The sequence below is a fragment of the Saccopteryx bilineata genome, chromosome 1 (assembly GCF_036850765.1).
Source record: "Saccopteryx bilineata isolate mSacBil1 chromosome 1, mSacBil1_pri_phased_curated, whole genome shotgun sequence".
Lineage (NCBI taxonomy): Eukaryota > Metazoa > Chordata > Mammalia > Chiroptera > Emballonuridae > Saccopteryx > Saccopteryx bilineata.
The window spans coordinates 219591711-219617763 of NC_089490.1; the positions used below are offsets into that span (position 1 = coordinate 219591711).

A 26053-nucleotide genomic window follows, 5' to 3' on the forward strand; every position below is an offset into this window, starting at 1 on the left:
TTCAGTACTCTCAGAAGTCCCTCAGGAAAGAAACCTGAACTGCAGTCTCTTGTAGCTAGAATACTGTCCTTTAATGATCCAAGCTCTAACTGTGGATTTATTTTAAAATAGGTTACGCATATCTGCACTTTGTTGCTATGTGTTAATGTAAATTTTATGTGTCAGGTGATTATAAAGGCAAGAGATAAAGAGAAAAGTTAAAATCAAGTTTTAAAAAATTGCAGCGCCTCTTTTAGGATCATAAAATGAAAAGAGCAAGCATGGGCCTGTAAACAGGCTTTATTTTATTTTTTCTTTTCCAAGTGAGAGGAAGATAGACATACTCCCACATGTGCCCCAAGTAGGATCCACCATCTGGGGCTGAGCGATTTTTAGCACCTGAGATAGAGGCTCCACAGAGCCATCTTTAACACCTGGGGCAAGTGCGTTCCAACCAATTGAACCATGGCTGTGGGAGGTGAAGAAAGAGAAAGGGGTGGGCTAGAGAAGCAGATGGTCGCTTCTTCTGTATGCCCTGACCGGGAATCAAATCCAGGACATCCACATGCAGGGATGACACTCTACCACTGAGCCAACTGGCCAGGGCAGGGTTTGGTTTTGGTTCGAGTTGGTGACTGCTGAACAGGTCTTAGCCTTGGTACCTGGCTGCAGACAGCCCTGCCCTGTATAGCCTGCACTGACCAGGTGTTTAGGCTGAAAAGAGCAGGTGTCTGCTGGGGGGTGATGCTGGTGTCACTCTGTCCCAGGAGCTGCGGTCGCGCGAGGAGGAGTTGAGCCGTGCCGCCCTGCAGCAGAAGTCACAAGAAGAGCTGCTGAAGCGGCGGGAGCAGCAGCTCGCGGAGCGTGAGATTGACGTGCTGGAGCGTGAGCTTAACATCCTGATCTTCCAGCTAAACCAGGAGAAGCCCAACGTCAAGAAGAGGAAGGGCAAGTTCAAGAGAAGTCGCTTAAAGCTCAAAGATGGACATCGGATCAGCTTACCTTCAGGTATGACTTTGTCTTTGTGTTTCCTCAGGCTTTTATGTGTAAGCCAGTCATCTGCTTCACAGTGTCATAGAACCAGTAAGAGATGGGGGATGATACTCGCAGACATTGAGTATCTTCAGTTGCTTCCTTCAATTCATTGCCACTATGTAATGAACTAATGTGTTTCCATGTGCGCAACAGCATTGGCTATGCATGGTGGTACGCTTCATGCTGTGTTTAACTTGGAGGGCTTTCTTTGTGTGGGTAACTTGACTTCTTTAGAAACCAAAGCAGAATTCCTTTGTAGCTGGTTGCATGGAACATGCATTGTGTGGCATCGAGAGCATCACTATTGCGATCTCATCATTAGAGTCATTGTTTCCATAGGATCAACAGTGTCACCTGGTAACTGAGCTTATTTGTAACACAGAAGGTGCTGTTAGCACCTTCATCAAAACATATAAAGTTCTTTAATTACTTTCATCTGAGGGTTTAAAATCCTTTAGGTATAAAAATGAACCAGAAAATCTAGGGAAGCTTTTAAAAATATTTTTAAATAATTTTGACAATAACATAAAGTGATTCCATGTGTTAGGAGAAACTAAACAGAATAGAAAACACAATCAGCCATGGCTGTTTGGCTCAGTGGTAGAGCATCAGTATGTGGATGTCCCCGGTTCGATTCCTGGTCAGGGCTCACAGGAGACAATCTGCTTCTCCACCCCTCCTTCTTCTCTTTCTCTCCTCTCTCTTTCTTCCCCTTCAGCAGCCATGGATAAAACAGTTTGAGAAAGTTGACCCCAGGCACTGAGGATGGCTCCTTGGCCTCACCTCAGGTGCTAAAATAGTTCAGTTGCTGAGCAATAGAGCAGCAACCCCAGATGGGCAGAGTGTCCCCAGTAGGGGCCTTGCCAGGGGAATCCCAGTCAGGGCATAAGTGGCAGTCTGTCTCTGGCTCCTCACCTCTCACTTAATAAAAGAAATAGCAGACATATATTTATAAAATTAAGTTCTTAAGTTCATATTGTTTTTTACTAGATTTAAAGAAAAACCAAATGTATCCTGTATTTTGTGACTTTTTCTAATACCAGGGAAGAGTGATGACAGAACAAGTCTGGCTGCACTCTACAGAACGTGTATTAAAAACCTACCTGTCTGCGCTGACCTGCCTCTCTGTTTCTCTGTGTGTGTATTGTATATTGGAGTGTTCTATGGATTCTAGTGTTTTCCTAAGATGTTATCAATGGCATGGAAATTTGATATAAGCAACATCACAGCGGCATAGTTCATGGGGTATTTGAAGTCATTGCCGAAGTCCTTGAGTGATCAGCAGATTGCTGGTGCGGGGTAGTCGGGTACACATTGTACATTACTGACTGTTTGGGTCCTTATTCATTTTGCCTTTGAGCTCTCTGGGAAAAAGAAATGTACTTTTTCAGGTTCTCGTCTGATGCCTAGACTTTCTTGTATGTCAGAGATAATTTTAAATAGTCTAATTTATTTGTAATGAGACTTCTCCTTTCAAGTATAGATGATAGAAAAATTCAGAGGAGCACCCAGTGTGTTTTCTTCTCCAGTTCTTGGCAATATAACTTGTTCCTGTCTGTGTTGTAATTATATTCTTGTCATTAATAGTCATTGATTCACTTGGGAAGCTTGGAGAGAGGGGATTAGTTTCTCTTTTCTCATCATTTGTTCCCCATGATTTGTTCCAAGTGTTGTGGCCTGGTTCTGAGGTCTGGCTCTGAGCCTGCCTTCTGCTCTGGGCTAGAGGCTCCTCTTGCTATTAAAACGGATGGATAATTTGCTTCCGCTGTGCACATACATCATGGTGCTACTTTTATAAAGCACTTGTCTGACACAAGCTGTTTATATCTCTGGGTAAGAATATCTCTTTCTTTTACCACCTCCCAGACCACGGTCCAGTACATCATCATATCCTGAGTACCTGCGTCCTCGCTTCCCCCTTAAACCACTCTGCCTGGTCAAGTCGTTCGTTCATAATTTCTTACTTGGTAGATAGAAGAAGCCTCTATCCGGTGCCTCATTTCTATTTGATTGTCTTCTGGACCACCCTCCACCCTGCCACATACTTCTCAACAGTTCACTGTAAGCACCAGTTTGAACCTACTGCAAAACCTTGCACACTTTTCGCCTGACCTGTGGTGGCGCAGTGGATAAAGCGTCGACCTGGAAATGCTGAGGTCGCCGCCTGGTCGAGGCACATATGGGAGTTGATGCTTCCAGCTCCTCCCCCCTGTCTCTCCTCTCTCTCTCCCTCTCTGTCTCTCGCTCTCCTGTTCTCTCTCCTCTCTAAAATGAATTAAAAAAAAATTTTTTTTAATTAAAAACAAAAACAAAAAACCTTGCACACTTTTCTTACTCAGTGGACACCTGAGGATCTGCCGTGAACCAAGTACTAGGGGTTACAGGAAGATAAACATGATCTCTGCCCTCATGTCGCTTATCATCTTAAACAGAGGAAATGTCCATTCAGCAGATACTTACTGAGCACCTTATATGTGAGGCACTGTGCCAGTTTGGGCTGGGGTGGGACCCAGCAGTGCTGGAGACAGGACTGGCCTCTGCCCTCGTGGAGTTGACGTGGTATTGGGGGAGCGAAGACTGTTAAGCTAATAATTAAACGGATAGTTATTTTCTTGCCATAATTATTAACCACTGTGAGGGAAAAGTCACATGAGAGTGATTAGCAGAAAGATGTGACCTGGTCTAAGGAGATCTTAGAAGGCCTCCAAAAGAAGTAACATTTAAGATGAGACTTGAAGCAAGAATGCTTGGTTCCTTCCAGAGTTGAGAAAAGACCAGTGTGGTTGGACCAGGGGCCAGCAAATGACATCCCACAAGTTTTGTGCAACCCATAAGCTAAGTATAGTTTAGAAACTTTTTTTCCTTTTTAGTGAGAGACAGACAGACAGACAGACAAACAGAAAGGGATAGAGATGAGAAGCATCAACTCGTAGTTGCAGCACTTTAATTGTTCATTGATTGCTCCTCCTACGTGCCTTCATTAAGGGGCTGCAGCTGATCCAGCGATACCTTGCTCAAGCCAGTGACCCTGGGCTTCAAGCTAGTGACCTTTGTGCTCAAGACAGCGATCATGGGGTCATGTCTATGATCCCACGCTCAAGCCAGCGACCCCGCGCTAAAGCTGGTGAGTCTGCACTTAAGCTGGTGATCCCGCACTCAAGCCAGTGACCTCACGAGTTTGAACCTCGCACCTCAGCATCCCAGGTCAATGCTCTATCCACTGTACCACCACTGGTCAGGCAAGGTTTATACACTTTTAAATACTTGAAAAGAATAGGAAGAATATTTCATGACACATGACCATTATATGAAATTTAAATTACAGTGTCCATAACTGAGGGTGTATGGGAATGCACTTATATATGTGTTGTGATGACTGCTTTCTCATCACATCTGCAGATCTGAGTTCTTGTAACAGAAAGCACATGGCTCACAAAGCCTAAAATATCTACCATGTGGCACTGTACAGTAAAAGTGCGCTACCCCTGGCTTAAACCAGGGTGAGTGATGGGAAAATATGGCCAGATGAGGCTGGAGCAGACTCAGATTTGCAGGGGCTTATCCTCTACAACTGTAACCTAAGAATCATGTGGAGATTTTGAAGGACTTTAAGCAGGGGAGTGACATGATTAGGCACGTTTTTTGGGGGGTTTTGTATTTTTTCCGAAGTTAGAAGTGGGGAGGCAGTCAGACAGACTCCCGCATGCGCCCGACCAGGATCCACCCAGCATGCCCACCAGGGGGCGATGCTCTGCCCATGTGGGGTGTTGCTCTGTTGCTGCCGGAGCCATTCTAGCGCCTGAGGCAGAGGCTATGGTGCCATCCTCAGTGCCCAGGCCAACTTTGCTCCAATGGAGCCTCAGCTGTGAGAGGGGAAGAGAGAGATAGAGAGGAAAGAGAGGGGGAAGGGTGGAGAAGCAGATGGGCACCTCTCCTGTGTGCCCTGACCGGGAATCGAACCCGGGATTTCCACACGCTGGACTGACGAGCTAACTTGCTACCACTGAGCCGACCAGCCAGGGCCAGGCACATAGTTTTATTTATTTATTTATTTATTGACAGAGAGAGAGTCAGAGAGAGGGATAGATAGGGACAGACAGACAGGAACAGAGAGAGATGAGAAGCATCAATCATCAGTTTTTCATTGCAACACCTTAGTTGTTCATTGATTGCTTTCTCAAATGTGCCTTGACCGTAGGGCTACAGCAGACTGAGTAATCCCTTGCTCGAGCCAGCGACCTTGGGTCCAAGCTGGTAAGCTTTGCTCAAACCAGTTGAGCCTGCGCTCAAGCTGGCGACTTTGGGGTCTCGAACCTGGGTCCTCTGCATCCCAGTCCGACGCCCTGTCCACTGCACTACTGCCTGGTCAGGTCAGGCACATATTTTTAAACATGCATCTGGCTGCTGTGAGGTAGACCAGAGAGCCCAAATGTAGATGCAGGAAGATGGATGGAGGAACTGTAGCATCCTCAGCCTGAAATGATGGTGGAGATGGACAGAACAAAAAGAATGAGACATGTAGTGAGCATTTATTAGGTCCTGAACCCTGTGCTAAGTATTTCCTATACTCTTTGTTTTTAGTTTTTTATAGCTTTCTTATAAAATAGGAATAATGATTTTTTCCACTCTTGTAAATGAACATTCTGAGACATGAAGAAGTTAAGTTGCTTTCCCAAAATTCATACAGTTAGTTAAGTGGTAAACTGGGGTTTAAATGTAGAGTTGCTAATTCTAGAATCTAGAATATCAATTTCTCAACCAAAACTTTGACAAGAACATATATCACAGAGTTTACAAGGTACTCTGTGTTTGATTTGATATGGCAAGTCATGGAGAAGACAATATCAAGAAAACTTTTTGGATTTCTAGCATGAATAACTAGATAGCTATCTGGCCCACCAAATTCTAATTTCTTATTTCAAGTACTAAGTGGTTCTTTAAAGTACAATTTTCAAAAGATAAACTATAGCTCTGGCCGGATAGGCAGGCTGGTTAGAACATCGTCCCGAAGCTCAGAAGTTGCCAGTTTGATCCCCAGTCAGGGCACACACAGGAACAGCTTGGTGTTCTTGTCTCTTTCTTTCTCTCTCGCGCCCCTTCTCTCTCATTGAAATAAATAAATTAAATTTAAAAAGTTAAACTATAGTTTTCTTGAAAATGAGAAATGAATGTGTGTCAAAGATTGTATTCAACTCACTAATTAATGAGGGATCAGTTAAAATTGGTTTAAATAGAGTTAGAGTAGCTAGGTATTTATGGGCCATTTAATAAAAGAATGTTAGGATCAGATTGCTAGGTTAAATACAAACCTGGTTTAAGACTATAGCAATAAACCCTAACCTTTGGGATTGTCTTTTTCGCCAGACAGAAATTATTTGCATCATCACCAGACAAAATCTACAGGTTAAACTTTTTCCCTAGTGAGTTGCAAAAATATCCGTCGATAGAAAAATCAATCAAAAGTTAAGACATCAAAAGAACACCCTGTGTCTGAGTTTTCAGAGTTTTTGTTTGGTTTTGTTTGGTATTTTGCTGTTGTTGTTTTTGACAGTTTGCTCCGTTTTCTCCAGCAGCCTCCTCTTCCCTCTGGTAATGTTACTTTTTCTTTCATATAGTCTAATAGTTCCTTGCATGTCTCTGTCATGACGTCCACTTTTTCTTTCAGTCAGGTGATAGTAACTACCATTTGCAGAGAGCCATAACCTCAAAAATGCTTTTAACTGTAGGAAAGGAAAACATTTTTCTTGGCCCTCTTAGGGTCTCTCTCTGGGTCTAAAAATTAAATTAACAAAGACACCGATAGGGGAAAGCAGAAAAATCAATTCAGTATAAGTTTGACATAACCCAAGAGCCTTCATAAGGAAATGAAAACCCAAAGAAACAGTGAGACCTGAGTATGTTTAGGCTGGGTGTATTGCAGAGAGGCAGTCGTGTTGAAATATAATAGGTTTAGGAGTATATTTTGTGCCTGACCTGTGGTGGCACAGTGGATAAAGCACCAACCTGGAACACTGAAGTTGCTGGTTCAAAACCCTGGGCTTGCCTGGTCAGGGCATGCATGGAAGTTGATGCTTCCTGCTCCTCCCCTCTTCTCTCTCGCTCTTCTCTCTCACTAAAATGAATAAATAAAGTCTTAAAAAAATGTATGTTTTGGGGTAATGTGTTCTTCATCGCATCATAACCTACATTTTCTGTTTTAACCACTACGACAACCCTGAGAATGGTTGTTGCCCTGGGGCAGCTCAGGAGACAGGCTCAGGGTGGTTTCTTGCTGATTTGAGATCCATAGTTTGTTACTGACAGAACCAGGAATCCATTAACCTAGAGCAGGGGTCCCCAAACTACAGCCCGCAGGCCACATGCGACCCCCTGAGGCCATTTATCCGGCCCCCACCGCACTTCCGGAAGGGGCACCTCTTTCATTGGTGGTCAGTGAGAGGAGCATAGTTCCCATTGAAATACTGGTGAGTTGGTTGATTTAAATTTACTTGTTCTTTATTTTAAATATTGTATTTGTTCCGTTTTGTTTTTTTTACTTTAAAATAAGATCTGTGCAGTGTGCATAGGGATTTGTTCATAGTTTTTTTTATAGTCTGGCCCTCCAATGGTCTGAGGGACAGTGAACTGGCCCCCTGTGTAAAAAGTTTGGGGACCCCTGACCTAGAGTCTTCTATTTCCATTTTATTTTTAACAGTGTCAGACTGGACGAAGTTAAGTTCCCGAAAAGTTGTGCAGTCTACAAGTACTTAGTAGTATTTCACCTTTCCGTGTGTGTGCGTGTGCTTCTCACTGGACCTCACGTATTAGATGCTGAGTCATTATTAACTCAAGCTCTCAATGGCAGATAAATAAGAAAAAGAACCTAAGCTATGCTTCGTTCTTACCGCCTGGCAATTTTTGCTTGTATTGCTACGTGGTACAGGTGTTGCTGTGAAAATAGGTTAAAACCATGGATTCTCAAGACTTCCTTTTCTCACATCTAACAGATTTCCAGCACAAAATAACTGTGCAGGCCTCTCCGAACCTGGATAAACGGAGGAATCTGAACAGCAGTGGTTCCAGCCCACCCAGCAGCCCCACCGTGATCCCCCGGCTTCGAGCCATACAGCGTGAGTGCCCTCCCTGCCACCCTCCCCCCCCCCCCAGCCTACCCCTCCACGGGCTTCTGTGCTCGGTTCTGTCATTGGTTCAACTGAAGCAGGCCCAATTTCATAGTCCATTGTGACTTTTTTTTTTTTTCCCAAAGCTGGAAACGGGGAGGCAGTTAGATAGACTCCCGCATGTGCCCGACCGGGATCCACCCGGCATGCCTACCAGGGGGCGATGCTCTGCCCATCTTGGGGCGTCGCTCTGCTACAATCAGAGCCATTCTAGTGCCTGAGGCAGAGGCCACAGAGCCATCCTCAGCACCTGGGCCAACTTTGCTCCAGTGGAGCCTTGGCTGTGGGAGGGGAAGAGAGAGACAGATAGGAAGGAGAGGGGGAGGGGTGGAGAAGCAGATGGGCACTTCTCCTGTGTGCCCTGGCCGGGAATCGAACCCGGGACTCCTGCACGCCAGGCCAATGCTCTACCACTGAGCCAACTGGCCAGGGCCCGTTGTGACTTTTAACACTTAATATGTGTCACAATCATTTGGAAAACAAATGCCTTCATCTAATTTTCTTCCATTCCAATATTTTTATATTCTATGCAGTCTGGAATATGAGTAGGCCACAGAATAGAATGTGAAATATAATATCTTGAGACATTTTGTTAAATGCTTGGATACAAAATGAGCATAAGCTAATTCTATCAGTATATTTATGGATATTTGAAAAATGAAAGCAGGCATTGAAAGTTAGTTTCATTTCTTTCCTTGTTTGTAAAGAAAAAGAAATGTTTGGCTTTTTTTTTGTGACAGAGACAGAAAGAGGGACAAATCGGGACAGACAGACCAGAAGGGAGAGAGACGAGAAGCATCAATTCTTCGTTGCGGCACCTTAGTTGTTCATTGACTGCTTTCTGAAATGTCCCTTGACCGTGGGCCTTCAGCAAACCAAGTGACCCCCTTGCTCAAGCTAGTGAGTGACCTTGGGTCCAAGCTGGTGAGCTTTGCTCAAACCAGATGAGCCCGTGCTCAAGATGGTGACCTCTGGATCTTGAACCTGGGTCCTCCACATTTCAGTCCAATGCTCTATCCACTGTGGCATCGCCTGGTCATACTGTTTGGCTTTTTGATGTTTAACTTGAATTTGGTCTGTATGGACCAACCTAGTACTTCAAAATACCATGCAGTATTTTTATTATTAAAAAGAATGTTCAGCAGGGTGGAAAAAAGACATAAAGCTTATTAGCCTGTCCCGTTTGTACAGTGATAGTTTCAGGGAGGCCCTGATCAGAGTTTAGTAGAATAACATTACTAATTATTTTCAAAGGTAAATCCAAATAAACCTCAAAAGTTGGCTAAACAAAAAAGAACGTGTTTAGTTGTGTGTTTGTAAGTAACCTGCCGTCAGCAAGGTAGCAGACTTAATGATTCATTCATACCCTCTCCATTCTCCACTAAACTTAATTATCTGGTACTTACTCTTTATTTGGAGACGAAAATTCCAAAAGAATATTTTTGCTAATCAGACCTGTAGTAGATTTCTGTTGTTTTTCTTCTTTGGGGGATGGAATCCTTGGCACCAGTGGAGTATTTTTTTAAGCTCCAGGATACCAATCTCTTCACGGTTAAATGAAAAATCACCTAAATAAATATATCAACTTAGAATTTAAAGCACCTTCGTTTTATTAACATGGATTTGTCTTTCTGAGAAGGTCCTTTTTCTTAAGCCGCACCTTGCACCTTGCCTCTGACCAGACAGTGGAAGGGCTTCATTAGAAGAACCAGAGGACACGAAGGACAAGGGAATGAGAAGTTGCAACCTCTGGTCTCTGCCCTTTTTGTCTTCATAGTCCTTTTTTAATTTTTTTTTATTTTAGGACTTTATTTTTTTAAAGCAGTGTTAAGGTCATAGCAAAATTAAGTAAAAGATGTGGAAATTGGCCCTGGCCAGTTGGCTCAGTGGTAGAGCATCGGCCTGGCGTGCAAGGGGTCCTGGGTTCAATTCCTGGCCAGGGCACACAGGAGAAGCGCCCATCTACTTCTCCACCCCTCCCCCTCTCCTTCCTCTCTGTCTCTCTCTTCCCCTCCCACAGCAAGGCTCCATTGGAGCAAAGATGGCCCAGGCGCTGGGGATGGCTCCTTGGCCTCTGCCCAGGCACTAGAGTGGCTCTGGTCGCAACAGAACGACGCCCCAGAGGGGCAGAGCGTCGCCCCCTGGTGGGCGTGTCGGGTGGATCTCGCATGTGGGAGTCTGTCTGACTGTTTCTCCCCGTTTCCAGCTTCGGAAAAATACAAAAAAAAAATGTGGAAATTTCCCATACCCCCCAACAACCTCTACTCCACTGTTATCATCCACAATTTCCATCCCATAACAATGTTTACATTCCTCAGAGTCCATAAACCTGAATGGACAGGTCATTATCACCCAGAGTGCAAACTTCACTGGGGTTGACTGTTGGTGCTGTACATCCTATGGGTTATAACGACACGAATCCACCATTCCACGTTCATGCGCTGCTCAGCAGTGGGGTCACGTTCTGAGACATGCGGATTTGCGTTGATTGCCGAGTCCCTTACACAAACCTTCTGGCACAGCCTGTGCCATAATTGTGTGTGCTTTACTTTTATATGACTCGCAGTGCAATCGGAGTGTTTATACCAGCATCACCACAAACACTGAGTAGCGTTACGTTGCAAAGGTACGATGGCTATGACATCACTAGGTGATAGGAAACTTCATCTCTATTATAATCTTATGAAACCATCTTTGTATGTGAGGTACATCATTGGCTGTAACATTATTATGCAGCTCATGACTATGCTATTACACAGATTATTTTCACTGCTCTAAAAATCCTCTGTGCTCTACTGGTCATTGCTCCTCCCCACCCAACCACTGAGCCTTTTACTGTGGCTGTGGTTTTGTCTTTTTTTTTTTTTTTTTTTTTTTACAGAGACAGAGAGAGAATCAGAGAGAGGGATAGACAGGGACAGACAGGAACGGAGAGATGAGAAGCATCAATCATTAGTTTTTCATTGCGCATTGCAACACCTTAATTGTTCATGGATTGCTTTCTCATACGTGCCTTGACCGTGGGCCTTCAGCAGACTGAGTAACCCCTTGCTGGAGCCAGCGACCTTGGGCTCAAGCTGGTGAGCATTTGCTCAAACCAGATGAGCCCATGCTCAAGTTGGCAACCTCAGGGTTTCGAACCTGGGTCTTCCGCATCCCAGTCCAATGCTCTATCCACTGCACTACCACCCGGTCAGGCTTGTCTTTTCTAGAAGGTCATATGATTGGAATCATAAAATAATATGCAGCCTTTTCTTGTCGGCTTCTTTCACTTAGCAATAGGCATTTAAGGTTCCTCCGTGTCTTTTCATGGCTTGGTCCCTCATGTCTTTCTAGCACTCAGCATATTCTATTGCCTTCAGGTGCCACAGTTTATTTACCCAAACATCTAGTGAGGGACCTCATGGGTGTTTCCAAGTTTAAGTTTTGGAAATTGCAAATAAAGCTGCTTTAACCATTTGTATGCGGGGTTTTGTATGGACATATGTTTTCAACTCCTTTGGATAAATGCCAAGGAGGGCAATTGCTGGATCACATGGTAAGAGATGTTTAGTTTTGGAAAAACCATCAGCACTGTCTTCCATGGCTGCATCATTTTTTATTTCCACCAGCAAAGAATGAGAATCCAGTCTTCATGTTCTTCAGTTGTGAATCCCATTCTTACTGAAGTGTGGGAGCTGCATCTGGGTACACCTGGCTAGGCCCAAGATTTGCACTCATTAAATTGAATATGTTAAGCATTTCAAATAAATTCGAACTGTGCAGGGCTGAGATGAAGCTAGCTCAGGGAGCCTCTCCCCTTCCCATGAACGCGCTGGTCCTCAGCATTCCCTCTCTGAAGTGCCATATGAAGACACTGGAATTCAGATATTCCAAGCAGGGCCAGCTCTGTGTGCAAGAAATGCTCCTTCATGTTCTTTAACCTGCAGCTTGGTCCTTTTCTTTTGACCCCAGGATGCCCAACAGCTCACTCTCTCTCAGCTTTGTGCCTGTGTCTCCTCCAGTCACTGGCTTGTGCAGGCATACATCCTGGTGTTTTCTTGATTCAGTACAGAGTGCAGATCAGAGCATGGCTGAGCCCCAGCTCTGGCTCCACTGTGCTGTGATGTTGCACAGGCTACCTAACTTCACTGTACCTCAGATGCTGTTTCTGTGACGTGGGCGGGAGCTGTGCAGGAGCTGAGAGGGCTGATGCAGGCGGGGCATGTGGACGTCACTCTTTCATGAGGTTGTCAGGAGTTGGAGCAGACAGAACAGCATGTCGCACACACAGAATGGGGACAGTAATAGTTAAAAAGGTCAGATGGGTATGAAGCACCTAGAATGGTGCCGGGTAGGTGGTAAGAGTTCTGCAGGTCCTAGCTTGCTGTTGTGATCATTGCTTTTATTGTTATTCTTACTCTGAAGCTTTTAATGGCTTTAAGATCTCTCACTGTTGGCTTTTTTGATAACATTGGCAAATATTTGTAATTGCCCAAACTTCATGTGACCATTCTGTCTTGGGCACATTGGGGTACACTTATTTGCACACCTGACTCATTATGAGTTATATATGTCATCTGGCACCTTTCCCCAGGACCAAAGATGGTAAACTTGAATGAGAAAAATTGATTATGAAGACATTGTAAGAAGTAAAATATAGCCTACAAACTAAAAGGAAGGATAATTACCGTATTTTTCGCTCCATAAGATGGACCTGACCATAAGACACACCTAGGGTTTTAAGGAGGAAAATAAGAAAAAAAAATTCTGAACCAAATAGTGTGTTAAAATATTTAATAAAATACTGTATTTTTCGCTCCATAAGATGCATGGGCATTTTCCCCTCCACTTTTGGGGGGAAAAAGTGCATGTTATGGAGCAAAAAATACAGTATGTGTATTGAGAGGAATGGAAAGCATTTTAGTGACCTTGAGCAACAAAAAAATTACCCAGAGATTATTTCAAGAATATCAAAGTGAAGAGCCTTTCAGAATAAGCTTGACTTTAGATAAAAACATAAGCATTTCACTAGCATGCGAAGAGCTAAAAAGAGCACCTTCTGATATTTGCGCAAAATGTTTTCTTACTATTTTTTCTTATTATAGCTACCTCTGGCTTACTCTAATGATTGGTATTATGTGATATCTTATTCTCTTTGAGAATAAGAAGCAGTAGAATTCACTAATCCTCTGAGGATTTCAGGTTTCAGGGTACATATTATGGTTGTGGGCACACCTGTCTCTTCCCTGTTGTTGAATAGAATCAAATAGTGGGAAAATCAGTCAGTCGCAAAGCCCCCTCTTATTCCAGGAACAGGCCACCCTTGTACATCCTTGGCATGTTTTTTAAGAAACAGCATCAGAAGGAATAGTAACCTTGGAGCACTTATTTTTTCAGAGTGCTGTTTTTATTATTAGAACGAAGTTCACCATCAGTAGGGTAAAAGAAATAATTTCTTTATTACTTTTATGTATTCATTGTTTACATATTTTGAGTAAGGTAACAGTTTTACAAATGGTTTTGGTCATTGGGCTTTAAAATGTTTTTAATTGGTTAATGAGTGATGCTGTCTATTTAGTGACTTCTGATGAAAGCAATAAAACTTGGGGAAGAAACACAGTCTGTCGACAAGAAGAATTTGAAGATGTAAAAAGGAATTTCAAGAAAAAAGGTTGTACCTGGGGACCGAATTCAATTCAAATGAAAGAAAGGGCTGATTGCAAAGAAAGGTGCGTGTGTGAGACCCATACGGGCTGTGACAAACAGCAGTGCCTTCTAAGTTTCTTGTTGGCCAGATTTAATGTTTACAAAGAAATCAGAATGCAATTATCTGAATATGATTTTAATCTCTAGGATGAGTTTACATGAAATTAATTATTACTTAGTTAAAATCTCTGATATATTTTTTGTCTCATTTTAAAGTTTTATTTGTCCTTTATTAACTTCTCAAAACCTAATTTGTTACATGGTTCTAGTATATTAACACAAACATCTTTCTCTTGTAGAGTAAGACCTCTCTCAGACGGCAACAGTCCTTGGTCAACTGTTCTAATAAAAAATCCGAAAACCATGCCATTGGCATCATTATTCGTGGACCAGCCAGGTATGTGTGTCAGAAAATAGGATTTGTTTGAGGGAGACTGAGCTTCATTGTGGTCTAGAAGCTTTGATGTAATGGTCTCGGAAGGCCATTCAAGTAGCATGGGCAAGGTTGGCAAGTAGTATTTCTTGTACCTCTACTTTTACTTGAGTTATTTCCTGTCCTGTCAGTCTTGTTAGGTGAAAGGTAATTTAGCTCCACATTACTTAATGGGAATTCATCACTTCTGTTCTTCACCAGAAAAATTAGTATCATAATTAATTTTGTAGGACCAAATTAATTTACTGTAAGAGATAGTAAGTATGAACATGTAAACACCCTGAAATTTTGCTAGATTAAGCAGAGGTCTTCTACCTTCTGACGTGAAATTTTGTGCAGCAGGTGAAAAGCTACTACTTGGAGAGTATTACAGTGGAATCTATTTATAATTTAAATGAGTCATGATTATTTTTAATATTTAGCATTTCTATTTAATTTTTAGATATTAAAAGGTGGAAGAGGGAGGGAAATTGTTGAAAAACTTCTAGAATCGTTTAACACCACAGAAAAGAAAATTGGTATTTATACTTGATCATGCGAATTAAAGATGCTTAGCAAAATGTGGTGGGGTTGTGTTTTTTACTTTATTATCGATGCTGTGCTCAATTTTATAAGTGCTTTATGACTCATTATCCATGTTCAGTTTTCTTTTCCTATTTTCATGAGGATGTGTTTCAATAAATATTTAACATGCAATACATTTGAGTATACATGAGACAGGTGCTCTGTCATTCCTGGATAAATGCTTGTCAATTTATTATTGTATCTGGACTGTTCCCTATGAAGGCAAGAGGTTCTATGATTTATTGTCAAATGTTGTGGGAAGACTAATGCAGAACAATTAATAGTATTAAAACTGGTATTTCTATAGTCAATAGACTATATTTTTTCATCATTTGCCTCTGTCTGGATATAAGAATTACTCAGAGAAGTCATTCTGCTTTTTTTCTTTCTTAGAATATATTTTGATCTTATTAATAATTTCTCCATGCCCTGGCCAGATAGCTAGTTGGTTTAGAACATTGTTCTGATACGCAAAGATGGCTGGTTTGATCCTTGGTCAGGGCACATTCAGGAACAGATCGATGTTTCTGTCTCTCTCTAAAATCAATAAAGAAAGTTAAAACAAAACAAAAAACTCCAGCAAAGGACAGAGGATTAAAAGGATGTATTTGGTAACTCAGTTCAGTGTCTGTTTACTCTATAGTTCACTTGAGGGTTAATGAGCAAAAGGATTACACTTGTCTCTTATGCCTAAAGGTCCTTTCCCACCACCTGTCTGTATGGCCAGATCCTTCTTAACATTCATGGCGTAGTTCAAGTCCTTCTTGACCACCTTAGTGGAAGTGGTATAGTGCACCATCCCTCTAACTTAATACGTATTTCTGTTTTCATAGCTCTTATCTGACTCATTTGTCTTTATTAACACCTATAATTCCTGTGTTCTCTGTCCCCCACAAGCTAGAAAGTCAACTCTGTGAAGTCAAGGACTTTTTCTATTTTGTTCATCCCTATACTCCCTTTGCCCGGAACTTTGCAAGCACTTGGTATCTATTGAATGCCTAAATCAATCTCGAAGGACTGCTTGATATTCTGTGGCTCTTCCTTATATTTACCTCAGTTTGGGCGCTACTAAGGCTTATTGTTGATCATAAATAGGACTGGGCAAGGTTATGATGGATCACTCAAAGTTCATGACCACTTGAGGGGAAAAGTATCTGTTTTACTCATCAGTAAAGGTGTGTGGAAGCACACATTAGGAAACAGTATACTTTGAAATCTATGGATTTCATTTGACGATAGCATCTCCCCTCTGTTTAAATGATGGATGGGTAATTTGTGATTTCTTACGTACAATGTGCATTCAGTTCAGCAAAATAAAGGCATTGCTCAGGGAAGATCCCTCATGAGATAAAGGTCAGTGTGGTCACAGCTTGCCATCTGCAAGCATACTCAATGTCCGTGACCTAACACTAGGGAAAGGAAGAGACTGGATGCTGCTGTAGGGGCTCCAGATCTTGAGGAATCCGAGATCACAAACGGGAAGTGTTAGACTGGAGGATTACTATCAGGTTGTATTTTGACAGAGAGTTTATGAGGTGACAGGGTGCTGGGGTCAGCAGTGTCACAGAAAAGACGGAGGGTGGATGGAAGGGGAAGGGAGGGGCTCCCTGAAGAAGAGACACCTGTTGGAAGAGCAGGCCTTGCAGAAGAAAAGCTGGTATCCCAGCTTGTCTCAGTAATACAGCAGGTTTCAGGTGTAGAAGGACGTAATTGTGAAAAAGTAATTGGGCCCTGGTTGGTTGGCTCAGCAATAGAGTGTCGGCCCAGCATGTGGAAGTCTCGCTTTTGATTCTTGGTCAGGGCACACAGGAGAAGTGACCATCTGCTTTTCCACCCCTCATTGTCCCCCTTCTCTCTCTCCCCGTCCTGCAGCCATGGCGTGAATGGTTCAAGCAAGTTTGCCCCAGGGTGTTGAGGATGGCTTCATGGCCTCGACTCAGGTGCTAAAATAGCTCAGTTACTGAGCGACAGAGCAGCAGCCCCAGATGGGCAGAGCATCACCTGGTGGGGGTTTGCCAGGTGGATTCCAGTCGAGCTGCATTTGGGAGCATGTCTCACTGCCTCCATGCCTCTCACTTAATAAAAAGAAAAGAGAGAAAGAGAAGGGAGGGAGGGGAGGGAAAGGGAGGGGGAAGAAAAGGAAAACAAGAAAAGTAATTGGAAGTCTGTTGTGGATTGATTTATGTACCATAGTATGAGTTTGTGGTTCCCATCTCTCATTAAGAACCTAAATCATGAGAATTATCTCTTCCACTTCAGCTGGTAGAATTTGTTACCCTTTGGGACTGAACACTCTTTAGAGCATCCTCCTCTTCTGCAGTGCTCCCAAACTTAAGCAAAGGCTCAAGATTGCTGGGTTCCAGCCCTGGGATGTCTGAGTCCATGTCTGCAGTGGGTCAGGAGCTTGCATTTTTACTAGTTTTTAGGTGATGCAGGTGGAACGGCCCAGGGAGTACACTTTGGGAACAACTGCTCTGATGTGTGACAGTTCTTTTACATATGGGTGAGCTTTAGATGATGGAGCCTGACATGTGTATATTTACATGAGGATAAGTATACACATTTCTGTGTGTAGGTCACTTTGTTTCTTCAATAATTTCATTTTCCATGCTAGTGAGGAACCATTTCCTAAAGGCCAGGAAACAGCAGGGGGTCGGCTTGCTGGGCACCCTGGGGTTCCTTAGAGTCCTGCTGGGTGAATGGTTTGCTGAACTGAAAAGGTTTCAGCCATGCGTTTTGATTTAGAATATCTATTTATTAGATTTTAGCTTTATTTTACATGGAGTTTGAAAGATTTTTACTGTAGATGCTACAGCATGAGTGTGACTTCACCTTTGTTTAGGTGCCTGTGAAGAGCCCAAACTCATTACTGATGGGTCAGAACACCGAAAACCAAAGCAAACCAGACTGCCCGGTCCAGCCTACGTTGATTTACCTCTGAGGAAAGATGGCCAGAGAGAGAGCCTGTGGGAAGCTGAGAGCCCGGAGAAGGCCCCAGGGAGCCCTGTTGCTGGCAGCCTGCAGGTGACTCCCACCAGCAGCCTGAGCAGGTCTCCCCTGAGAAGGAGAACAGAGTCTGCTCTGTATGGCTGCGCTGTGCTGCTGGCGTCAGTGGCGCTGGGCCTGGATGTCAGAGAGCTGCCCAGAACGCAGGCTGCCAACGACCCAGGGCCCAAGAAGGAAAAGAAGAAACTCGATGGGATCCTGCAGCAGGCTCCCTGGCCCCGCGGTGGTGCTGCCAGTTGCCCCCAGCCACCTGCCACCCGGCAGGAGCCCGGCACCCTGGGTCTTCTGTCCAGGCCTTCTTTCTCCACAAGGTGCTTGCTGCAGGCAGAGGGTGAAGACTTGTTTGAGGGCACCGTGCATATCACTTGTGACCGTGATGTGCCCACCCCAGATCTCTCGCCTGCGTTTGAAGGAAGGCATCATGATCCAACCTTCACGCTGAGACCTGAGGCCAATTGCAATGTGTGGAGACACCTGGGTCCTCCCTGCTCAGAGCAGAACCATGGGAACGGGCCTCCTTGTGTTTGTTCAGAGGAAAAAGCAGCTTATCACAGACAGACCATGTCCGATGGAAATGTTTCTCAGACCCCGGGTAGGTCGCACGTGGGCGAAGGCACAGACAGCCTTGTAGACGTGAGGATGTCACCTCCTTGTCTGCGTGCCCAACAAGTGATCACATTTCCCAGTGATTACATTTACAAATTTGTTTTCACTGTTTACACAGACCTTTGGATTTCACCCTACTCTTTCTACTCTTTTATTTAGACCTGGAAAAAATATAATTAAACCTCAGTAACTTAAATATGTAATAGCACATTAACACAAAAAGCGAGGATGAGAATAAATTGCTCTGCATCCTCTTGTGGTGAGAAAACAGATCGTTTGTCCAAATCTGAGCCAGTAATTAGTGGGAGAGCTGGAACTCACTGGGCATCTCGCCTCCCCTCCTTACCTGTCTGCTGCATCACTTGGCCTCTCTGCTCAGATGGAGTTTAACAGGTTTACTGAAAAAAAGTAAACAGCATAGTAGGGTTTGTGTAGAGGTTGTCAGTGACTTCTTCTACATTTTACATAATGACAGCTACCTGGTAGATCTGTCCTGAGTATTGAAAACTTACATTTTTCATTTTAATGTGTTACTCTAGGGTTGGTTATAATGTATATTAAGACATGAAGTACTTTCATTCTTTTCACCTTTTCTCTCCCTCTTCTCGTTAATTATTACACCTGGATATGATTTTTTAAAGATTATTGTCTATTGCCTTTCAATACACTGATTTATTACTCTTTGTAACACAATGAAATATTAGTAATTTATAATTGTACAAGGAGAAATCCTAGCACAATAATCCCAATGGAAACCATTCTTTTTATTTTAATTAAATTTTGGGGGGTGACATTAGTTAATAAGCTTATATAGGTTTCAAGTGTACATTTCTATGATACATGATCTGTAGGAAACCATTCTTTTTCCACTCTTAATTATTAGCCAATAATTATTTGGTTAAGTGGTAATAAATCATTAGTTCTTCAGAACAAACAGGAAATGGATAACATGTGAAAACCTGACCGCTCTGCTCTTTCATTGGTTTCTTCAAACCATAGTCTGAAAGTAAAGTTTAATTATATTAACGATCATTTTTAAAATCCAATCTAATCAGCTTTGGAAGCTGCCCTATTTGTGAAGCAATTTCATTGATCGCTGGCACGAGCACTTCGATGATGACTTAGCTCCTGTTGCAGATGTAGGTTCCATAGTTCAAAGCCCTCTTTCCAGCTTTGCAGTAATTTTCCATGAGAAATCAAACAAGCATTATGTCCTAACAGTTTTAAAAAGTTTGTGTTCAGGTCTCTTTATGGAGACTCTTTCAAGTGATTACCTAATTGAACTGTCATCCTAGTTATTTTTCTTGATATTCATTGTTTTAGATGTCACAGTCTTTCTGAACACACACTGTCTTTTGCTCTCTCCACCAGCCGGTGTCTCAGGAGCCCCTGCATTGCCACCCGAGTGGGTGTGGGGGCTGCCTCACCCCGCCTGCAGTCCTCACAGTTATCTGCCAAGCGAGGCCACACCAGGAAAACAAAGAGCTCTCACTGCTGTGCCTCTGCCTTGCCCCCCCTCTCTGACCGGCCCAGCGGATGCCCCCCAGGCTTTCCCAGGAAGAACAGAGCCTCAGCAGGCACAGGCCCCAAACTGTTCCCGTGGTGCCAAGGACAGAGCCGTACCACTTGTGCCTTCCCTGCTGGACGCTGACTTGGAGGGCCAGAGCAGAGACTACACGGTGCCCTTGTGCAGGATGAAGAGCAGGAACAGCCAGCCATCTATCTATGAGCTGGAGAAAGAATTCCTGTCTTAAGTGCCTTATGTTGTTCAAGCATTTTTTTCTTAAGATGAACAAATTAAAACACTGTGTCTACCTTTAAACTGTTTCATGCTGCTGTCTGTTGTGTTTTCCAAAGCTGTGTTCATGTTCCTACAGCGGTAATGGATGTCTGACTTCTCAAAATGCAGACTTGACTGCTATATACTGTCTGCATCCATGGTTTTTCCCACTGGACTCCTACCAAATGACTTGAAACACACAGGTGTAAAACAGGAAGTGTGCGCAGGAAAGCAAACCTCTGCTGGGAAGTTACTGGAGGCACAACTGTAATGCTGCTGCTCCCATTACAGTGGTACCTTGAGATGCGAATTTAATTTGTTCTGTAACCGAGCTCATAAGTCAGTCAACTCGTACATCAAACTGCCGATACTGAACCCGTCCACCAACGCGCCAACTACCGGCAGCTTCCTGAATCACAACTCTATCTCAGAATTTTGCTCGGATCTCGAACAAAATACAGACCAAGTCACAGCTCATATCTTAAAAAATTCGTATGTTGGTCTGTTCGTATCTCAAAGTAACACTGTATATCCTCATCTGTTAGTGCATAGAAGTAGTGAGGTCACCATTGTTCCCTCCTGCATTTATTCCTTTATTTCTCCTTTCCTTTCTTCTCGCTTTCTCTCTCTGTTCCTCTCATGCAACAAAGAGCCAAGAAGAATAATGTGATATTAGTAAGTAACAGCATCTACTTTGAAAATAATAACTAGAGTAGCTACAATGTCCTATTTAAATTACCTAGACTCAGCAGTAGGTTTATAATGCTTAAATATGTTCAAGTCTCACCTAAATTATGCACTATTTTCATCTTTGTGGAAAATCTACTGAATGTAATGAATGTAATTTGTCAAAGTTTTACTGAATGTTAACTGATAAAAAATTTATCCATTCGACTCCAAAATAGTTTTTTACAAGCTGACTACATGTGGTTAAGACTGTATTTATTCAGCTGAGAGACATGTGTCCACAGGTCCTTCCTGTAGGAAGGGTGCTTCCTTCTTCAGTAGCAATTTATTTGGTCTCCAGAAGTGTAAAGCCCTTTCATTTTGTTGTTGAATTTTTAAACATTGGCACATATACTGTGTATTATAAACATGTCATTTAATTTTATTTTTCTTCATTTAAATACATAATTATCATAATAATCCCAAATACAGTTTAAAACACTGCCAAGTCAAAACCAGTAGTACCGTTAGAATTTAAGTATTGTATAGTTATTTCACATTTAATTATGAATAAAATGTTGAGACATCTGTTGAGATAAGCGTATATGGTGGAGAGAAATGTATTACAGATTACTTTTAGATAGTTTATAAAATGGATCTTTGATCAGGATTTAAATTGATAAATGAGCCACTTATAAATAATGCAAAGAGACCACTGAGTTATAAACTAACAGAAACAGTTATCTAGCAGCATGGTAAATTTTCCTGGGTCTCTTAAGCTAAATCTACTTTTCTCCCCTCCTCTCACTAGAGTATGGCTATTCAGATGACCGACAATAAATATTTAAATGTTTTCCATGCGATGAAAAATGAAATTACGAATCTTACTTTAGATTTTATTAGAATTTTACCTTAATCTAACAGGTTACCTGATAACTGTATTGAACAACTATTGGAGATATGAAGAAAAACAGCTGTGGACATATGAAATGAACTCGAATTAGTTTCTGTAAACTAAGCAAACAAAAAAATTGAGACAATATTTAACTGCAGGAAAAAATGTTCTAGAATAATCCTCAATCATAGAATACAATATGATTCAGTGGTGAACAGTTTTTAATAAAATAATATGATTTATCAATTTAAGAATTTTACCTTAGTTCAGGTTTACTGAATACCCGAAATGTCAGCAATTTAAATTGAATCAGCTGTGATAAAACACACGCCTATAGAACACATAAAAAATTCTATTTGGCCATTTTGGAACTCCCTGATCACCTTGAAGGTGTGCCCCAGCAGATGACAACAGAATACAGAAGGATTAGAATAACATTTTTCCCTAAAGAAAACAATGTTGGCCCTGGCCGGTTGGCTCAGTGGTAGAGCGTCACCTGGCGTACAGGAGTCCCGGGATCGATTCTGGCCAGGGCACACAGGAGAAGCACCCATCTGCTTCTCCACCCCTCCCCGTCTCCTTCCTCTCTGTCTCTCTCTTCCCCTCCCGCAGCCGAGGCTCCATTAGAGCAAAGTTGGCCTGGGTGCTGAGGATGGCTCCATGGCCTCTACCTCAGGCACTAGAATGGCTCTGGTCACTGCAGAACGATGCCCCAGATGGGCAGAGCATCACCCCCGGTGGGCATGCTGAGTGGATCCCAGTTGGGTGCATGTGGGAGTCTGTCTGACTGCCTCCCTGTTTCCAGTTTCGGAAAAATGCAAAAATAAAATAAAATAAGAAAACAATGTTGTGTTTAGATTCTTGCAGCATAATCTCTGATACTTACTGTTCTGTTATATTTTTGTCCATTCTGTGATGTTTTACTTTTGGGGGAATGTTAAATTAGATCATCGAAATTTGGTAATCACTTTTGAAACTGTGGCTGGCTGCTTTGTACTGCATCCTTTGGAGGGTGTAACTTCCAGCAGAAAGGAGGGAAATGCATGTCCACAATGATACCTAAAAGACGTATACCAACCATGGTCTTCGTTTTGCTTCCACTAAAACTGCACAGGGTGCGGAGTATGGAGGGTGTTTGTCTGTCTTGCCGCTCTGTCTCTGTTCTTATTTAGCTTTATTTTAGTCAACTCTGTTATAATGAATTTAGACATGAAGCCATTTGAAAAGATAATTACAAAATAAGAATTCACTCACATATCACTGCAGATACCTATTTTTTTCACCAAGATCTATTGTACATTTGCGATTTTCTGTGTATACACTGGACAGAATCTGGTTATTTATTTTCGTATAGACTTCATAGCTCATTGGAAGTTAAAGTGATCACTGTTAGTCAACAGTTAAGGTGCTCCCACTGCAGAGGTGTAAGTAAGGCCCGGGCCTCATGTGCTATGTTATGAAGCTCATGAGTGAAAAGGATGTTTACATATTTTGTCTATTTTTTTTAATAAATTTTGTTTTATAGCTAGTCTACTTGCTCAGTGGCTTTGATTTACTTCTGATAACTGACTGTAGTTTGGCTTATTTTGTATTCAATTAGGAAAATTACGTTAATAAAGATGATTGATGTTTAATAAGTCAGGTATTGACCTGTCAAATTCATGACACTGAAATCACTAATTGAGTCATAGGATTAAATACTTTTAAAAAAGATATAATGAAATATTTCATTTAAAGTGTTATTGGTTTACATATACATTGAAAGGTTTAATTTCCTTGTGAGAATATGCAACTTCAGCCTCTCAGAAGACATACTTTTGCAGCAAGGAGTTAGTATGTTATCTCAATGGCAGTTGATGCTACAAGGAACATGATGAATGAGCCATGTTAAATGTTAACATGTTTAAATCAGATTAATTTCAGAAACCATCAACCTCTAGTAATTCTTACTAAGCAATGTGAGTGTGGGTGAACTGACAAAGTAGATCTCAGTACTTCATTCAGCTCCAGCATCGCCCCGCCATATGGGGAGGGAGGGAAATTTACCATCATTGTATATCATGTTGTATATCTCCCAGGTTCCCATATAAAACACCTCCTGTTAATCTCTTTACTAAAATTTGTGAACTAAGTAGTAATATCCCTAAGTCATTAGATAGAAAGGAGACAGAGAAGTTTTGAAAATTTCCACAGAACTAGCCAGTATCTGACCATTAACATCTACCTGTCCACCCCTGTGGTAACCACAAGCATAGCACGGAAGGTAGTAAGGACATCTGGAATCTGAACTTTGTCAGTGAAACCCAAAGTTAAGGTAGTTTTTTATTCATCAAAAAGTTCAGAAGCCTTGAGAACATTATACTAAGTGAAATAAGTACATCAGAAAAAGCTAAGAACTATATGATTTCACCCTTAGGTGGGACTCATAGTTATAGATAAAAGTGAAGTCGTTACCATGGGGAGGGAAGTGTTAGGGGTGGGGAGCAAAGAGGGACAAATACACAAGGACCGAAAATGTTTTGACTTTGGGTGATGGGCGCACAATGCAGTCACCAGTTCAAATGCTATAGAGATACTGACCTGAAACCTATGTACTCTTACTGATCAATGTTACCCCATTAAATTTAATTTCTAAAAAGAAAAGAGTTCAGAAGTCTACAAATGTGTAAAATATTAACTTCAAAGCAAAGCTAACAGTGGTGAGTACAGTGGAATGCTTCCTCCATGAGTGTAAAATGAAATGGAAAGTACTAGAACAATCATCTCTAATAGAGCAACTAAGAAAAATGATAGATTTATAAACGAAATTAAGAACTGCAATATAAATGTAAAATAATTGGGCTTACTGTCTGTACTCCTTCCTTCTGTTATTGGAACGAGCCTGGATTCGGGTTGCCCATCACCTGTTCAGCCTATTCATAAGAGAGGGACCAAGTAGGTATAACTGTCTTTAACTCAAGGTGCCAGCAACTTGAGAAGGCAGAGGACTTGGGGCCAAAAACGACCTTAGCAGTCTCAGCTGACTTGCCAGTTTAGTCAGGTAGTAATGTGCAGGAGGTGGCAGTCTAGCTTGCAGGGGTGCCTTCCCAGGCTGTCGTTCTGACATTGGCACAGGTCTGTCTGGCGTCTTTGATGTTGTTGCAGAACAGCTGGGATCTGGTGTTTCTGAAAACTTTCTGTGCCTCTGGGAACTTCCTGTAGAACTCCCTGTATTTCTTAGGCAACCAAAAAAGATTAAGGTTTGTGAACCAAACTTACAGTCATCTACAGTGCCTTAACACCTTACAGAAAAATCAGTGACTGAGACTTTACAAGAAGTTATTGTAATTTAACCCCTTACATAATTTCCTATTGATTACAACTAGAAGTTACTACTATTGAAGTCAAATGACAGATTTCTAACTTTTGGGTTCCCCTCTCACTTCTGAAAAGGCCAATATGCTAAAGCACAGTGAAAGATGAAAGCTTTATGACTGAAACTATGTCATAGGTACATATAAGTGGATCAAAATTTTGCTATATTTTACAGCTAAACTAAGATGAGTGATGTGTGGAGGGATGAGTTGGAGGGGGCTGGCCATCTCTCCAAGACTCTGTTCTTAGTAAAGTTTAGTATATTCTGTTTTTGAATAAACATTTATTTGTTGCATGCCCTTAAGCAGCCTTCTAACCATTGTTTTGAACTCCATACCTGGTAGCTTACTTGCCTCCATTTCATTTAGTTCTTTTTCTGGGGATTTCTCCTATTCTTTCATTTGGGGCCTGTTTCCTTGTCTCCCATGTCTTTGTTTCTGTGTATCAGGTGGCTCTGCTATGCCTTGGTATAACAGTCCTGTGTAGTAAGTGTCTTGTGAGACTCAGAGGTGCTTCTCCCTAATCACCTGAGCTAGGTGCTTCAAGTATGTCCCTTATGTGGGCTCTGTGAACCCTCCTCTTGTAGCTGAATCTTGATTGCTCTGGCCCCTCTGTGTCAGGTTGCCCCTCTGCTGGCTCTGCAAACTGACTCTAAGCCTAGCATATGAGCTGCAATTCAGAGGCTGGCTCTGCAAAGCTGAATTTGCTCCAACAGGGTCTGTTATCTGTCCAGATCTTTCATTGTGTGTGTTGCCTGTGGACTAATTGGGTGGTGCTCTGTTGTGGTTTGAACCCCTGGTTTTGTTGGTTGATCCAGTGTCGATCAATGTCAGGCACTACCAGAGACAGGCCCTGGTCTACCTGTTTGGAGCTACAAAGCAATCTGC

At 42.3% G+C, this 26053-nt stretch overlaps 1 protein-coding gene across 2 annotated transcripts in view; it reads left to right on the plus strand.

Annotated features, from left to right (window-relative positions):
* MAP3K21 (mitogen-activated protein kinase kinase kinase 21) overlaps nucleotides 1-23399 on the plus strand; it is a 66562-nt gene extending 43163 nt beyond the window's left edge. Inside the window, exons 5-10 of one of the 2 annotated variants that reach the window (XM_066236260.1) lie at nucleotides 747-987; nucleotides 8001-8123; nucleotides 13735-13885; nucleotides 14162-14259; nucleotides 17702-18457; nucleotides 19843-23397. In XM_066236260.1, the coding sequence (XP_066092357.1) occupies nucleotides 747-987; nucleotides 8001-8123; nucleotides 13735-13885; nucleotides 14162-14259; nucleotides 17702-18457; nucleotides 19843-20225 (1752 nt within the window). In that variant the 3' untranslated portion in view covers nucleotides 20226-23397. Of the gene's footprint in view, nucleotides 1-746; nucleotides 988-8000; nucleotides 8124-13734; nucleotides 13886-14161; nucleotides 14260-17701; nucleotides 18458-19842 lie in introns of both variants that reach the window. The other variant, XM_066236267.1, reaches the window with a different exon arrangement.
* The last annotated feature ends 2654 nt before the right edge of the window (nucleotides 23400-26053 follow it).